The 18534-nt window shown below is 33.7% G+C and overlaps 1 protein-coding gene and 1 pseudogene across 1 annotated transcript; both read left to right on the top strand.

The window, feature by feature from the left end:
* The first annotated feature begins 15646 nt into the window (after nucleotides 1-15646).
* LOC129084528 (60S ribosomal protein L23a-like) lies at nucleotides 15647-16116 on the top strand (annotated as a pseudogene).
* Nucleotides 16117-17340: 1224 nt separating this feature from the next.
* On the top strand, nucleotides 17341-18279 carry LOC129084527 (olfactory receptor 6C75). Its single transcript, XM_054590721.1, has one exon. The coding sequence runs from the start codon at nucleotides 17341-17343 to the stop codon at nucleotides 18277-18279; it is 939 nt and encodes a 312-aa protein (XP_054446696.1).
* The last annotated feature ends 255 nt before the right edge of the window (nucleotides 18280-18534 follow it).

Genomic DNA, 18534 nt, shown 5'->3' with positions numbered 1-18534 from the left:
TATTTCCCTTACCCCTTCCAAGTCTAGCTGGATTGCAGAGTTAAGTTTATGATCATGAGATAAAAACTAAACAACAACAAAAACAAACAAACAACAAAAAAGAGTGGCTGGAAGTCACCAGATACACCCTTATGATTACATTCCTATGGATATACACTTTTAATGTTACCCTGAGATGTTTTCATATCCAGGGGTGTCCAATCTTTTGGCATCTCTGGGCCACACTGGAAGAAGAGGAGTTATCTTGGGTCACACATTAAAAACATTGCAACACACACACACACACACACACACACACACACACACACACGTACCTCATAAGGTTTTATGTAAATTTACAGTTCTGCTGAGCTGCATTCATAGCCACCCTGAGCTGCATGTAGCCCATCAGCAACAGGTTGGACACCCCTGAGATAACAGAGAAATATCACAATGATTCCAACAATTTATTAACTTAGGAAAGTTATCCTGCCATTACTCTTCAGACATCAGGGCTTCCCTGAGGTGAATTTCTTTCAGTCTGAATAGCGGCTCATCTACTCCCTCATTCACTCTGTACTTTTATAACCTCCAGAAGCACAAATCCATCTGTGTGATCTTTGGAAAAATTTTCTAATATGAAAATTAGGGAGATCATAGTAGTTTCCTCAAGGGATAGTTGTCAATATTGATTTAGATAATGCATAAAAGGGGCTTACAAACATGTGTGGTAACTTCCAAGTGCTTAAAAATTACAACTATTACTATTATCTTAAACAGTACTAATTTTAATGTAATGGTATATAGCCTTCCACATACAATTCACTCAAAATAATTCAGCTTTAGGCATCACAATAATATCTGGAAAACTGTCCTTGTGTAGTATATTATGAGGTACTGCTTCATCTGTACGGGGATTATAATAATCTTTACTTAATTTATTGATAAGAATAATTTAGACTTCTCTTTTGGACTTTGAAAACATTTTATTATGAATGTACTTATTTTCCATCTTTCAAATTTCTTCAAATGTCTATCTATATGCAGAGACTGCAAAGGCAATATTTTCAGTTGTCTTTGAAGGTAGGATTCTGTTTTAAATTTTTATTTATTGATTTTTAGAGAGAGAGAAATATTGATTTGTTGTTCCACCCATTTATGCATTTATTGGTTGATTCTTTTACATGCCCTGCCTTAAGATTGAACTTGCAACCGTGGCATATGCAGATGACACTCTAACCAACTGAGCTACCCAGCCAGGGCTGATGGCAGGATTCTAAATGTGATTTTAGTCCTTGCCAGGTGGTTCAGTTGGTTGGAGAGTTGTCTCATACACCTGAAGTTGTGGGTACAATCCCCAGTTGGGCACAGGTGTGAGGCAGCTGATTGATGTTTCTCTTGCACATTGATGTCTCTCCAATTCCCACCAACTTCCTCCATCTCTAAAATCAATAAAAACATATCCTAGGGTGAAAATTAAAAATAAATAAATATATTTTTACATATTTTAAAGTATATTTTAAATAAATAAATATTATTCTGCCAACTAGGTACATTCATATAATATATGAACTTTAAACTTGGTTATCATTGAGTATCTATATTGCTGGTGTAGATTATAGCAGATTCAGATGACCCTAAATCTTGTGGCAATAGTACTAGGTTCCTGAGCACTAGTACAAACAATAGTACTGGGTTTCTTTTCTCACAATAATGAAAACCCACTTGGGAAGAGAGTTTGAAATCATTCTATGAAACTCATCCTAAAATATGCCTTCAGCTCTCTTGATAATTCCTTTAGCTGTTCCTTACTCTATATTAAATAGGTTTATGTTTAAGTTGCTAGGGTGGATTCTGCTCTCTGAAACTGCACTTTATATATAAGAGCTAATCCAGGTAACAGATTCTGAAAGCAGTAACAATCTGGGATGAATATACTAACTTAGTTAGGTCCAAAGTCAGCAAAGATTCCATCAGGCAATTAAATACTGGTAGTCTACATTTACACACTAGCAAAGCAGAGCTCACCTAGAATTAAATGCCTACTAAAAGCAAAGTTGAATAAACTTGAATAATAAATGCAAAGCTTATGCAGTAGGTTGACTGTTTCCACATGCAGTAGAGAGCTTGAAGAAAGAAAATGCAACTTTAATGTTTCAATCATCTCATAACTGAAGAGGTGACTTATTCAAAATTAAATTCTGATCCTACAGACTCCTTAATTATAAAGTTGGTTTAATTCACAACTTTTCCACTTGTCTCATGTGAATGAATGTTAGGATGTTGGTTGGGAAAGAGTGAGGATTGAGAATTGGAATGAATCTTGAATTCAAAACCACAATCTAGACTGTCTTACAAACAGAAGGATCCATCTTCTGTTTCATGAAGTAGTCCAGGTATTGTTTAGAAACTCTTAATTACCTCACATGAAGGAATTAGCTTTAAATGTCTCCCTATCTTTGCTTTTACTGTTACTAGACTATTTTCAGACCTATGGTATGTATCAGAGTCAGGCATTATCCAGAAGATGATAAACACGTATAAACTCAGAAGCAAAAGGTTTACATATTAAAGTATTACAAGTGTGTGCTAATTTACTTTAACACAAATATGAAAACTTATATGCAGATAGAGTCTCATAAACCATGTCCAGGGAAGAAGAAAAATAATTATAAATTGTGCTGAATTTATTGAATATAGTGAATGTATCAGGAATTGTGGATTCCCTATGCCACCTTGAGTAGATGGGAGATGATCTGCTAGGTCCTCAGGTGATTAATAAATTAATGATTGAAAACTACCATATTTTTTGCCATATATAATGTGCACCTTTTTGCCCAAATTTTTGAGGGAAAAATAAGGATCCAAGTTATACATGGGTATAATGATTACATACCATGGGTATAATAACGGGTATAATAATCCCATGTATAATGTGCACAAAAACATGGGTGTACATTATCCATGGCAAAATGAGGTAGCCCATAACAAAAAAGTTGAAATAGTACTTAATATAGAGTTTTATATCAATACATTGATGTGATAGGCAGGTTACAATGCATTCAACACCTTCAAGCTATTTCTTAATCTCCAAACTCTATTCACTAAAACACATAGAGTTGAAACAAATACATTGTATTTTATTTTAACTGCAGACAAGGTTAAGTGGGGTTGATGATGAAAGTGGGAGTGCTGCTACTGAAGCACCCCTGAAGCATCCTGCTAATGCATTCCTTAAGTCTTGGAATGATGTAATCAAGTTATTGATCAATTTACAAAAGCATATGTAAAGTGGTAATGAAAATAATAATTCACAGAGATGTACCTACCTTTGTTATAAGAAATTAATCATGAAAATGTAGGACAAAAATAAATGGGCAACCTACTAAGGTAATTTTTATTCAACAATAATAGTGAAAGCAATAATAATAACAGTAAATCTTATTAATGGAAGCCTTATTTGAATTATCATGATGAATGACAAACTTTCATCCAATCCAGATTTAAATCAGTTTCCAGAAAAAGAACATCTATGAAGCGGAAAGTAACCTGTTGCAATTTATGAAAGACCCCACAGTTTCACCCCTCACATGCAGTAAATCTCTTGGACAGTTTAGAGTGGCTACTTACCTGAAAGAGCAGCCAATAATCACTTTAAATTTAAATGGCTTAAACGCTCTAATCAAAAGACATAGGGTGGGTGAATGCATAAGAAAACAAGACCCATATTCACTGAGGCCTGTCCAGAAAAAGTCCAACCACTGTTAATATGAGAATGGTTTCTGTGACATCGATGTAACCTGGAAGCCAAGAAGAGTGGACTGGAATGCGCATGTGTGAAAAATGACAACTTCACTGTACTAGTCAGTGGGGGTGGTAGGTAGATGCCACTTAGTGAACATGTGTACTGTGTGGCTATCACTTTCAAAGTGACTAGGTGAGTAGAACAATGAATCTGCATCATATTTTGCATTAAGCTTGAACATTCCTCTGTGGAAACTATTTGGATGATTTAGGAGTCCACAGCTATGGGTAACTGGTGATTGGCAGTTTCATCATGACAACATGCCTGCTCTTGCAACACATCTTGTGTGGAGTTTTTTTGCAAAACATCAACTCACCCAGGTGTCTCAGCCCCACTACAGCTCAGATATGGTGCCCTGTGACTTCTGGTTGTTCTCAAAATTAAAATCACCTTTGAAAGGGAAGAGAATTCAAACCATCAGTGAGATTCAGGAAACTATAATGGGGCAGCTGATGGTGATTGAGAGAACTGTGTGAGGTCCCAAGGTGCCTACTTTGTAAGGGACTGAGGCATCATTGTCCTATGTACAATATTTCATGGCCAGATACCTTCTAGAAAGACTGACTGTCTATAAGAGACTTACCTCAGAACAAAGATACCAACAGACTAAAAGTAAAAAGATGGAGATATATATTTTGAGCAAAATGAAATTTTAGAAAAGCTGGGGCAGCAATACTTATGACAGATAAAATAGACTTTACAACAAGCTATAATAAAAGACAAAGAAAAAAACAAAATGATCTTGGGAACAATCTAACAAGAAGATATAACCCCTGTAAAAATTACACACCCAACATTGGAGCACCTAAATACATAAAGCAAATCTTGATGGGAAAAACAGTCCTAGTAGGAGATTTTATCACCCCATTGACATCAATTGATAGATCTTCAAGACAGAAACTTAACAAGGAAACAGTGGCCTTAAATGATACACTATATTAAATGTATTTATTTGATATCTACAGAGCATTTAACCTCAAAGCAGCAAAATATGCATTCTTTTCAAGTGCACATGGAACATTTTCTAAGATAAACCATATGTTAGGACACAGAACAAGTCTCAAGAAATTCAAGGTTGAAATCATATTAACCATATTCTCTGACCACAATGGTATGAAAGTATAAATAAATCACAAGAAAAAAACATGGAGTCTAAATAACATGTTACTAAAAATAAGTAAGTTCACAAAGAGATTGAAAAAATCAAAAGATACTTTGAAACAAATTAAAATGAGAACCATACAAATCAAAATCTATAAGACATAGGGAAAGAAGTCTTAAGAAAGAAATTAATAGCATTACAGGCCTACCTCAAGAAACAAGAGAAATCTAAAATAAACAATCTAGCTTTACTTAAAGGAGCTAGAAAAAGACAACAACAACAACAAAAAAAAACAACCCTAAATTAGTAGAAGAAAAAACAATTAAAAATTCCTGAAACACATTTAAAAGAATATATGCACCCCTATATTCATAGCACCATTATTTATGATAGCTAAGATCTGGAAACAACCTAAACACCCATTAGTAGATGAGTGGATAAAAAAGCTGTAGTACACTTACACAATGGAATACTATGCAGCCATAAAAAGAAGGAAATCTTACTTTTTGTGACAGCATGAGTAGACCTGGAGATTATTATGCTAAGTGAAATAAGCCAGTCAGAGAAAGACATATACCATGTGATCTCACTTGTATGTGAATCTAATGAGCAAAATAAACTTAAAAACAAAATAGAAACAAAGGCATGGACACATGGAACAGACTGACAGCTGTCAGAGAGGAGCAGGGTGGGAGGGTCTCATTGAAAGAAACTAAAAGGATTAGCCAAGGGACATATATGCATTTTTTGTGGACAGAGACAGCAGTGTGCAGAGAGGAAAAGGGAGGGGGGATGAGGGCTGGGTGGAGGCCAGTGAAGGGGAGTATATGGGGACATATGTAATAGTGTCAAGAATAAAACTAAATTTCCTCAGAAAACTAAAAATAGAACTGCCTTTTGACCCAGCAATTCTGTTGCTGGGATTATACCCTAAGAATCCTGAAACATCAATTCAAAAGAACCTATGCACTTCAATGTTCATAGCACCACAATTTACAATAGCCAAGTGCTAGAAGCAACCAAAATGCCCATCACTTTGTAAATGAGTGGATGAAAAAACTATGGTACATTTACATGATGGAATACTACATTGCAGTAAGAAGAAAGGAGCTCCCACACTTTGTGACAGTATGAATGAATCTGGAGAGCATTATGCTAAGTGAAATAAGCCAGGTGGTGAAAGACAAATACCATATGATCTCGCCTATAAGTGGAAACTAATCAACAAAAAAAAAAAAACAAGCAAGCAAAATATAACCAGAGACAATGAAATAAAGAACTAACTGACAGTAACCAGAAGAGAGTGGGGAGAGGGATAATAGGGGAAAATAGGAGAAAGGTCATCAAGAAACATGTATAAAGGACACATCGATGAAGCCAAAGTGCGGTAGGATTGAGGGGAAAATGGAGACAACTGTACTTGAACAATAAAGAATAAAATAAAATTCAGAGTTGAAATGAATTACATAGAACAAAAGATCAATAAAACAAAGAAATGATTCTTTGAAATGATAAACAAGATTGACAAAACTCTAAAAAGACTCATCAACAAAAAAAGAGAGAGAACACAAATAAAATCAGAAATGAAAGAGAAGACATAACAACTGACACCACAGAAATACAAATGTTGTAAGAATATATTATGTATGAACAATTATATGCCAATAAATTGCAAAGCTGGGCAAAATGAATAAATTCCTAGAAACATACAATCATTCAAAAATGAATCAGGAAGAATCACACATCTGAATTGATTGATGACAACTAATGAAATTGAAGCAGTAATCCAAAAACCAACAAACAAAAGTCCTGGACCGAATTACTTCACAGGTAAATTTTACCAAACATTTAAAGAAGAACTAAAACTTACCCTTCTCAAGAGGAGGGAAAACACCCAAGCTCAATTTACAAGGCCAACATTGTCCTAATTCCAAAATCAGATAAATATACAACAGAAAAAGAAAATTGCAGGCCAATATCCCTGATGAACATAGATGCCAAAATCCACAACAAAATATTAGCAAACCTAATTCAGCAATACCTTAAGAAGATCACACACCATGATCAACTGGCACTTATTCCTGTTATGCATGGTTGGGACAACACTTGAAGATTAATAAATGTGATACACAACATAAAATGAGGGACAGAAACCACATGATCATATAAATAGATGTAGAAAAAGCATTTGATAAAATCTATTTATGATAAAAACTCTCAGCAAAGTGGGAATAGAGGGATCATACCTCAGCATAATAAAGACCATATATAACAAATCCATAGCCAACATCATACTCAATGAGTGAAAAATACAGGCATTTCCCTTAAGATTGGGAACGAGTCAGGGATATCCACTTCCACCACTCTTATTCAACATAATTCTGGTTGTCCTAGACACAGCAATCAGAAAAAAAGAAATAAAAAGCATTCAATTTGGAAAGGAAGAAGTAAAACTGTCATTATTTTCAGATCACATAATACTGTATATAGATAAACCTAAATATTTCACCTAAAAACTGCTAGAAATGGTAAATGAATTCAGAAAAGTTGTAGGATACAAACTAAATATTGAGTAATCAGTTGCATTTTATACACCAATAATGAAATATATGAAAGGAAAACTAAGATAACAATTCTATTTACAATTGCATTATAAAATACCTAAGAATAAATTTGACCAAGGATGTAATAGACCTGTACTCAAAAAATTATGACACTGAAGAAAGAGATTGAAAAAGATACAAATAAGTGGAAGCACATACCATGTTCATGGAAAGAAAGAATTAACATCATTAAAATATCCATACTATCTAAAGCAATCTATAGATTCAACACAATTCCTACCAAGATGCCAATGGTGTTTTTCACAGAACTAAAACAAATATTCCAAAAATTTATATGAAACCAAAAAAGGACCTGAATAGCCACAGCAATCTTGAGGAAGAAGAACAAAGTTGGAGAAATTATGCTACCTGCTATCAAATTGTGTTACAAGGCTATAGTAGTCAAAACAAGATGGTATTGGCATATATATAATCATATAGGTCAATGGAACAACTAGAGAGTTCTGAAATAAATACATACCTTTATGGTCAATTAATACTTGACAAAGGGGGCAAGAACATACAATGGGGTAAACACAGTCTATTTGATAGATGTTGTTAAGAAAATTGGACAAATATGTGCAAAACATATGAAAGTAGACCACCTTTATACTCTATACACAAGAATAAACTTAAAATGGACAAAAGGGTGGGGGGAAGGAAGGCAGAGACAAATGTATTTGAAAAAATAAATTAATTAATTAAAACATTTTTAAAATGGATAAAAGACTTATAGGTAAAACTGAAAACAACAAAATACTAACAGAAATCATTTGTCTTAGCAATATTCTTTCTGATGTATCTCCTCATGCAAGGGAAACAAAAAGATAAAATAGACAAATGGGACTACAGCAAACTAAAGAGATTTTGCACAGCAAAGGAAACCATCAACAAAATGAAAAGACAACCCATTAAATGGGAAAACATATTTGTCAATGATACGTCTGCTAATGTGTCTCCAAAGAGGACATACAGGTGACCAATAGACATATGAAAAGATGTTTGACATCACTAATCATCAGAGAAATGCAAATTAAAACCACAATGAGATACCATCTCACACCTGTGAGAACGGCTATCATCAATAAATCAAAAAACAAGTGCTGGTGAGGGCGAAGAAAGAGGACTTTTTGCACTCTTGCTGGGAATGCAGACTGGTGCAGCCACTGTGGAAAGCAGTATAGAAATACTTCAAAAAATTAAAAATGTATCTTCCTTTTGACCCAGGAATCCCACTTCTGGAATACATCCAAAGGAACCCAAAACACTAATTTGAAAGAACAGAAGTAACCCTGTGTTCATTGCAGCATTTACAATCACCAAGATATGGAAGCAGCCCAAGTGTCCATCAATAGATGAGTAGATAAAACAGCTATGGTACATTTATACAATGAAACATTATTCAGCCATAAAAATGAAGAAAATTTTACCCTTTGTAACAGTATGGATGGAGCTGGAGAACATTATGGTAGGTGAAATAAGGCAGTCAGAGAAAGACAAATACCATTTGATTTCACTCATATGTGGAATCTAATGATGGAATCTAATGAACAAACTGAACTAACAAGCAAAATAGAGACAGACTCATAGAGAACAGGATGACAGCCAAGGTGGGGAGATTGGAGGGCAGAGGGATTGAGCAACAAGGAAAAAGGACTCGTGGGCGTGGGTGACAGTGTGGTGATTGCGGGATGGAGAGGGGGTATAAGTGTACTAAATGGTAATGGGAAAAATACAGTAGAAGATTATTAAAAAGAGGAAGTATAATTATATGGAAAGGGAGCAGGACAGTGAAATGACTAAATTGGATAAGCAGGGGAGGGACTAAATGATTGAAAAATGAATTTAATAAAAGCTCTGAGAGGAATTCATAAGCTGTATATTCTGAAATGCTCTGCCATCAATAAAATATATGATTTTGGCAAAATGTAAAAATTCCACGTGTCTTATTTTTTCAATATGTTAGAAAGTACCTAATATGTGCTTTTTGTGTATATATTTTTATGTATTTTGTGTGAGACACTGAAGTTCTAAAGAGATAATATTTATTTTAAATTAAGTAATTAATTTTATTTAAATTAATGTGATTAATTTAATTGAATTTTGGCATTATATTTCTACATTCTATAAAATAAGTCAAATAAAGTAATAAAACAGGAAAGGAAATAAGATAGAAAAAGAAGCATAAAAGTGAAGAAAAGAAAGAAAAATATAGAAAGGGGAAAGGAAAAGAATGAAGAAAGATACAGAATGGTAAGGAAAAATCAGGTATGAAGAAAGTAGGAAAAATAAATGAGAAAGACAGAAAAAAGTACAAGAAGGACAAAGGGAAGGGAAGCAACAATGCAGGGTTATGAAAGCCGCATTTTCACTAGTGAACACTACACAGCTAGAAAGTGTAGAGTAGAGGAGGAAAGGAAGTATCTCCGGAGCTCACTTTATTGGCGGTGATAGGGTCTTGTAATATGAAGCATATTTCACCAAAAAAAAGCATATTTTTTAGAACCAATAACTTCTAAAGTGGAAAGAAAAGATAAATACACCTGAAAGAATTTCCAAATGTTAAAGAATTACATTTTCATTCAGAAATGATTCTACTGTAATCCATTGCCTAGGTAATGAGGGCCTCAAAAAAAATATGAGTTGTGATCTTGGCTCTATCATTATTTGACTACAGGAAACTATTCTTTTGGACCCTCAGTTTCCTAATCTATAAAATAAGCAATTTGAATTACATAATTCCTAAAGCCCCCTTCAGTTCTGACATCATAAGATTTTACATAAGCTAGCAAAATAAAAACTTATTTAAGGGATGAATACTGTAAGCTGCCAAAAAATTAATAGAAGAAAGAGAATATGATTCAAAGGAAAAAATATCAACTCAAACATAAGAAAAATTTTAGAAAATAAAATCCCCACTTGAAGTGGCTATTACTCTTAGGTGGTAAATGCATTAAAAAAATGAGAATCTTTTCCCAGTTGTAACATTTATTGGAGAAGATTAGTGTGTTGCAGCCTCCCTAGGCTGGGCAGGTCCACTACAGACTCAGGGAGATGGAAGAATATGTGTGGAGCTCTGGGGATGCTTGACATGCCTTTATTTGGGAGTCACACAGGCCACAAGCCCATGACTATGTCAGCACCCCAGCTCCCTCACTCACCCTACTGTGAGAAGTCTCTACCTCCTAAAGTATTAGAAGGAACAGAGCTGACCTCAGGGCAAAAAGTGAGGTAACTTAGCATGAGCTGCACACGCGAGCAGACTCAAGGCCAAGGGGCAGTTTATCACACCCAGACTCAAGGCTATGAGGACACTGCTTTATCAAACTCCCTTTCAAGGTTGTAAGAAGCTGCACTCCTAGTTATACAAGCATCTGAGTGAGGAAGCCAGACTGCCTCCACTTACCCTACAAGTAGAAATTTATTTTTTAAGAGTGATAAAAAATGGAAAAAAAGAAAAAAAAAAGAAAAAAAGGAGTGAGACTGTGATATCTAGAAAACAGACCAGCAGGAAGACTAAGACACTTGCTCATCCATTTTTCTGTGACTTGTCTCACCTGGTTTATTTGCAACTGTACCTTTATGTCTGACAGCAGTGCCCAGTTCAGTACAAATGATATATTATTTTTATCATGTTGATTACATATATTGACTAGTTTAGTTGTCCATATATGTTTGGTGTGCTTTGCAAATACTTGGTGACAAAATCCAGAGCATGGCACAGAAGGTATAAACTGTGAAATTTCTCCTTAGAAGTTCGCTTTTCTTTACAGCTTTGATCCATATGACACCCATAGTCCTACATTTCAAATAATGGCTTATAGTTAAATTAAAAAATGCTTCAACTTGATACAACATGACTACAGTAGGATGTAGTAATTCTAGAGAGGACTTCATTTTCTCATGTGATTAGAGATTTGGTCAAATTAAAGAGTCTGCTAAAATTTTCCAAACTGTGCTTCTTCAGTTTTATGATGACTTGGTACTTACATTCCATTATTCATTAACATTTCACAGAAATACTTGATTTGTGTGAATGACTTTGAAAACCCACAACTGAAGAAAATCAGAAACACCTGGTTTTAAGTATCAAAAGATCCCAAATGAAAAGTATTTCTACAGGCCACACTAAGCAAGTTATATTGATCAGTGTACTTCTTTGCAGGATGAAATTGTTGCAAGATTGACCATAAGAAAATAAACTTTTTTGCCCAAATTTTTGAGGGAAAAAAAGGATACACTTTATACTTGGGTAGTACTAATTCTGTATCTATGTGTTTTTAGTTCTTTTATTTATGCTTGTGTGTTAAAACTGTAACTTTAGAAAGCAGTAATAATATCCATATGTTCAAAAATAAATGCTGTAATTACATTCTAATATAAAAAACAAGTATCTAAATATAAAAAAATAATTGAATTAAAAAAATTAAAACAAAAGATTTTTTTTCCCAATAGTGTGGGCCAAAAACTTGCATTCACATTATATACAACAAAATACCATCCTGAGGACAGATTTGCCAAGGGGTTTGTCATCCTGGAGAGCCATAGCAACAGAGCTGGTCTTCGAAACCAAGGTGTCTTGCTGCCTGATTAACTGTAACAAAAGAAACAGGGGGAAATGGTGGGGGGAAGGCAGAGACAAACATCTTTGAAATAATTAATTAATTATTAATTAATTAATTAATTAAAAATTTAAAAAGGCAAAAAAGAAACAAATTTATGATGTATACAATGAATCTGTGCATAAGGAGGAATTTTGAATAAATGTGTAGAAACATGAATATAAAAACAAATGAGGGTAAGAAAAAATATGTTTAAAATAGAAGTATTTGATGTTTCCTAGCTATTTCTTTTACATACCATTAAGTAGTTATCTGTTACACACAATTAAAATGAAGATGGATAAAACAACTCCAACCCAACATTAAAACATATGATATTAAACATATATAAATAGTAAAAAAAGAAAGCTGATTCTGTAAAAATTTTGAAAGCACATCAATTGCTATGCTCAATGGAGATGTATATTTTCGTCTAAAATTGCTATTGGAAGTAATCGTCAAAGATATGGTGGCAGAAGGAGACTAGCTTTTGGGTAGTGAGCACACAATGCAATATACAGATGATGTATTATAAAATTGTACACCTGAAACTTATATGATGTTATTAATTAATAATACACTGGTACATTTAATTTAAAAAGAAATTTTTGTTTTGGGTACTGGGTAAGTTTGCATAGTTCCTTTCAAAAATTCATGTTCCCATGAAGTCTGTATTTATGACATTTGGAAATAAGGTCTTTGCAGATGTAATCATGATGAGGCCACATATATTAAAGCAATTTCCACGTATTCTTATTTAATAACAGGTTCTCCATAATGTAAACTTTTAAATAATATTAAAGTCTACAGGTTAACATCATACAAATACTATTATGACAATGTTAGCAATTTGCAATTCAACATCATGCTTATGGCACATTATTCAAATTCTTCATATTGATCATTAATAAAATAATCTACTTTGAGTTTAAACAGCTATTATGCTTCAATAGTCTCTACTTCAGTAGGCATTCTGTATTGCTTAACAATATACATTGAATAACTTCATTTGTTCTCCCAAAGAAACAGTAAAAATAATCTTAAAATATTTGTTCAGATAATGTCTAGCATTTAAGATCATGAAATAATCATAATTTCTATCTAATTTAAATCATTTTATGGAACAAAATGTTTTATGAAACTCATGGATTAAATAAAAATTAAATATGTCTCAAATACTGAATGTAATTGGGATGTTACAAATGTCTTCTCAGATCAAAGCAATGAGTAGTAAGATTATTCTGAAGGAGAACATTGATTGCATTACATATGAGAAAGGAAATCTGAGATTTCAAAAGTAATGTAGAATTCTCACACTGTTCTGTAATAATTAAAAATTATGCAAAAAGCTGTCTTTATCGTCTCTGCATTCCCAGAAACTAAGCTGAAGGCAACACATAAAAGATCCAACAAGCAATTATTGAGTGAATAAATGGTAGTGATTCTAATCACGATCAGTTTTTCTATGTCATCATTCAGTGGAAAGATATAAAACATTAAAGACCATCCCAACACCTCTGATGGTGTAGAATAATAGAAACCTCAGCCCCAGTCTAAAATATCACAATGAATTCTTAATATTTTCCCTAAGATTAGAGAAAACCCGATTTATTCACAATTTAGGTTTTGCCATTAAAAACTGCTGTTTGTTTCTCTTTTATTGTTTCTTCTTTTGAAATTATTGATTATTATAAAAGTGCAAATCATTATATATATTTTTTGCTCTGATTTGAAGCCACTATCACTTAAATATTCTATTCTAAATTATGTACTAATTCCGACTACTGTTTAATACTGGGTGTCTTGAGAGCACCATCTCTGTGGTGCCTTTTGTTTATTCATCAACTGATTCCCATGAGTCCATTGTAAAAGGAGAAGATAAAATTATGGTTAGCCTGAAAAACATTACTTCTGCACAAAAGATCTCATCATCTTGCCCACCAAGCTTGGAAAGATATGACATAATTTTTCATTTCAACTATAGCTTAATTCAAGTATCAAGATAATACATCCTGAAATTGCATAAGTAGGATATTCTGGCACCCCAGATCCTGAGAGATATTTGGATTTACATATAGAAATGGGGTTATTCATGCCCTTTTTTGTTAATATTGTTGAGGACCTCTTGGGATTATTTCTATTATCAATATTTTGGATATTTGATTATAAACATAAAATGACAGAGGAGAAGCATGGCAAAGGCTTTTGAAAAATTCCAAAGCACTTATGCTAAATAAATCAAAGAAACCATTTTAAGTGGCATTGGTACAAACCAGTCATGTTTACCAAAAATGTAAGTACATCTTTAATAGTTTCTTTCAGGAATATATTTTTGCTTTAAAAGTGTATATTTATGCTTTATATAAGTAATCTAAGATATATGCAACACTATGTATAAATGAAATTCAACACACAATTTTTACAAAATATGTAAACAAAGTCAATTTTAAAACTACTATAATTTACTTGTTTCATGAAATGTTCATTTTGACATAAATACTTTGTGATTAATAACACTACATGATTTTTTGTGTTCTCATCTAGATATCGCTAATATCATTTTTAAAATAATTATTTCAAAACACCATGTAATCATTTTTATTAAATGTATTTGGGGATGATACTGGTTAATAAGATCACATTGGTTTCAAGTGTACATTTCTATGATACATGATCTGTATATTGCATTGTGTGCCCACCACCTAAAGTAAAATCATCTTCCATCACCATATATTTGGCCCCATTTACTATCTCCCCTAACTCGCTTCCTTCTCTGGTTACCACCATACTGTTTTCTGTGTCTATGAGTTTGTTTTATGTCCCACATGAGTCATTTTTATACAAGAGCTGAAAATTTTTAATTGGTCTGCTTAACACTAAACAGATATATTTTATGTTTTAGTTATTCACAATGTAAATTTTATACATAGTAAGGGCTAGCACCCAACATATAAAGAGAAAGGATAGAAACAATGCATATCTTATGACCACAAAGAGACCGAATGATTGAATGTGGGAATGCATCTATCCATAAATTTTATAGATGAAAATTTTGAGTAAGTTCATTAACATATTATTAATTGGCTAGTCCTGAGACTGTATTATTCCTTCCTGAAAGGAAACTCTGAAACCTCTGAAGAGTAAGAAAACAAACAACACATTACAGACTTAGGCAGGCTATCTGACTATTTGAGTAATTTTTAAAATGATCTCAGATGACAACACATCTAAAGCTTTTATGGAAAATAACAATTTTAAACAGGAAAATAACTAGTCAAATCTTGTATGACATCAAGAATTTTCACATGTGTTCCACTCTCTCTCAACTGCCTATAAATCACCCATTCTCACTTCTGAAATTGAATACCCCATTCTCCACCTCCATTCTCCACCTCCATTCTCCTTTGTCCAAAAATGTTACATATACCTATTGGTGCTTCATTGTCATGGGAATTTTCATGGGTTTATCATGTCTATGTGAATACCAAACACACATTTTAAAATTTATCTTTCTCCTGTTTTTTAAAAAATAATTATCTTGAGCCTTTTCACGAAGATGGCACCAAAAGCTAAGAAGGAAGCCCCTGCCCCTCCCAAAGCCAAAGCCAAGGCAAAGGCTTTGAAAGCAAAGAAAGCAGTGCTAAAAGGCATCCACAGCCACAAAAAAAGAAGATCCACACGTCTCCCACCTTCTGGAGGCCTAAGACACTGCGGCTCCGAAGGCAGCCTAAGTATCCTCGGAAGAGCGCTCCCAGAAGAAACAAGCTTGACTACTATGCCATCATCAAGTTCCCCCTGACTATGGAGTCAGCCACGAACAAGATAGAAGACAATAATACACTTTTGTTCATTGTGGATGTCAAGGCCAACAAGTACCAGATCAAACAGGCTGTGAAGAAGCTGTATGACATTGATGTGGCCAAGGTCAATACCTTGATCAGGCTTGATGGGGAGAAGAAGGCGTATGTTCGACTGGCTCCAGACTATGATGCTTTGGATGTTGCCAGCAAAATTGGGATCATCTAAACTGAGTTCAGCTGGTTAATTCTAAATATAAAAATTTTATATTATAAAAAAAATAATTATCTTGGAAGCCTTAAGTGGAAAAGAAAAAGAAAAAGCCATAATATTTACCTCCCCAAAACTTAACTTTAATGTTAAACTATTTCCTTTTATCATTTCTTAAGAAAAGCATAGACAATATTGTGGGAGAGTGATATATCATTTTAGAAATAAGAACACTCGCAGTTTACAAAAATAAAATTAGGACTTATGTGAAAGTTCTGCTTTAATATCAGGAGCAGACTCATGATAAGTAAGCAGTAAATAAAAATACACTCAAGAATATATTTACAATCTTACAAAAGACCATTATAACAGATTATTAATTAAAGTTAGAATGCTTTGCAGTGCCGATATTGGAATAAGATTGGGTACCTTCCCATAATTACAGTGCCGATATTGGAATAAGATTGGGTACCTTCCCATTAATTACATACTTCTGTATATTATTATTAGAAATAGATCACTATACCAGATGAGCAACTGAGTTGTCTTCATAGATTGTAAAAGTTTAAATGGGGGAAAAGAAAGAAATGTTTATTCAAAATAGCAAAATTAAAAAAGTGTATAGAGAGCAACAAAAAAAATGTGTATCTTCAAAGACTATTGTGGTATGCTGGAAAAGCTCTCAGAGTTTTAATTGAGAGGGTAATAACCTCCTTTTTTCTTGCTTTCAGGAATATATCCAATGGTTCAGAGAATAGATAGTTATACAGAAACATGTGAAAATACAATGAAGAAAATATAGGAATAATGAATTAATATATGCCATAATACAAAACAGAACTTTGAAAAGTGTTTTATTTCTATGTACTACAAAGTCATCTTTCTCTAAAAGAAAAAGACATTGATGATTTTTTTATTTATTTATTTTTAGAGTGAAAAGGAGGGAGAAAGAGAGGAAGAGAAACATTGATGTGTGAAATATCAATTGGTCAACTTTTATGTACACCTCAACTGGGGACTGGACCACAACCCAGGCATGAGCCCTGACCAGAATCAAACCCTCAACCTTTCAGTTAGTGGGACTACATCCAACCAATTGACCCACACCAGCCAGCACAGCAATGATTTTTTTTTTAAAGTGTGTGTGTATATGTGTGTTTCTTTGTTGGTGTTTTAGCTTTCTTATTTCTTCATCTACTTTACAGCTAAAATAATGTATATTACTGAAGAAAAAGGAAAATAATGGGAAATTACACAGAAGTAACAGAATTTATTCTTCTTGGACTAACTAATGACCCACAGTGGCAGGTTGTACTTTTCATATTTCTTCTCCTTAACTACGTGCTAAGTGTGACCGGGAACCTCATCATTATCCTCCTCACTCTTTTAGATCCCCATCTACAGACTCCAATGTATTACTTCCTTCGAAATTTCTCAGTCCTAGAAATATTATTCACATCAGTCTGCATTCCCAGATTCCTTGTCACTATCGTGACAGGGGACAGAACAATTTCTTATAATGGTTGTGTGGCTCAGCTATTTTTTTTCATTTTCTTTGGGGTGGCAGAATTTTACTTTCTGGCTGCCATGTCCTATGATCGCTACGTGGCCATCTGCAAACCTCTACATTACACCACCATCATGAGCAGCAGGGTCTGTACCCTTCTTGTCTTTAGCTCCTGGTTTATAGGATTGCTAATCATCTGTCCACCAACAATTCTGCTACTGCAATTGGATTTCTGTGCCTCCAACATAATTGATCATTTTTTCTGTGACTCTTCTCCAATTCTGCAGCTTTCTTGCACAAACACACACTTTCTGGAACTCATGGCATTTTTTTTAGCTGTTTTAACAATCATGGTCTCCTTAACACTAGTTACTTTTTCCTACGTATTTATTATCCGGACAATTATGAAAATTCCTTCCATGACTCAAAGGAAAAAAGCTTTTTCCACTTGTTCCTCTCATATGATAGTTGTCTCCCTCTCTTACGGTAGTTGCATTTTCATGTACATTAAGCCTTCTGCAAGGGAGAGGGTAACTTTGAGCAAAGGAGTAGCCGTGCTCAATACCTCAGTGACTCCTCTCTTGAATCCTTTCATATATACACTAAGAAATAAGCAAGTGAAGCAAGCCTTCAAGAACATGGTTCAGAGAATGGTCTTATTTTCAAATAAATGAAAGTGATTATAATGAAATAGGTACTTCTGACAGCACAGCTGAATTAAAACTTTCTGCTCTTCTCCAGATAAATTCTTTAAACACATCATTTCTTCTTTTCAGTCAGATATGTTTATATATCAATGCCTGTTTTTCTTATTAGCCTAAAAACTGGGTCTTAAGTATTTAAAGTTATAGTAGATGATGGTAAATTTCTCACCTGTGTAACTAAATATTAGGTAAATCAATAACCTCTCCTATCACAGCAAGGTAAAT

This window comes from Pteronotus mesoamericanus, unplaced genomic scaffold (genome assembly GCF_021234165.1).
Source record: "Pteronotus mesoamericanus isolate MK-2021 breed Mesoamerican mustached bat unplaced genomic scaffold, CSHL_Meso_final scaffold_21, whole genome shotgun sequence".
NCBI classification, from domain to species: Eukaryota; Metazoa; Chordata; class Mammalia; order Chiroptera; family Mormoopidae; genus Pteronotus; species Pteronotus mesoamericanus.
Note: the sequence above shows the minus strand (reverse complement) of the source record. Positions and strands in the feature narration are given on the sequence as shown.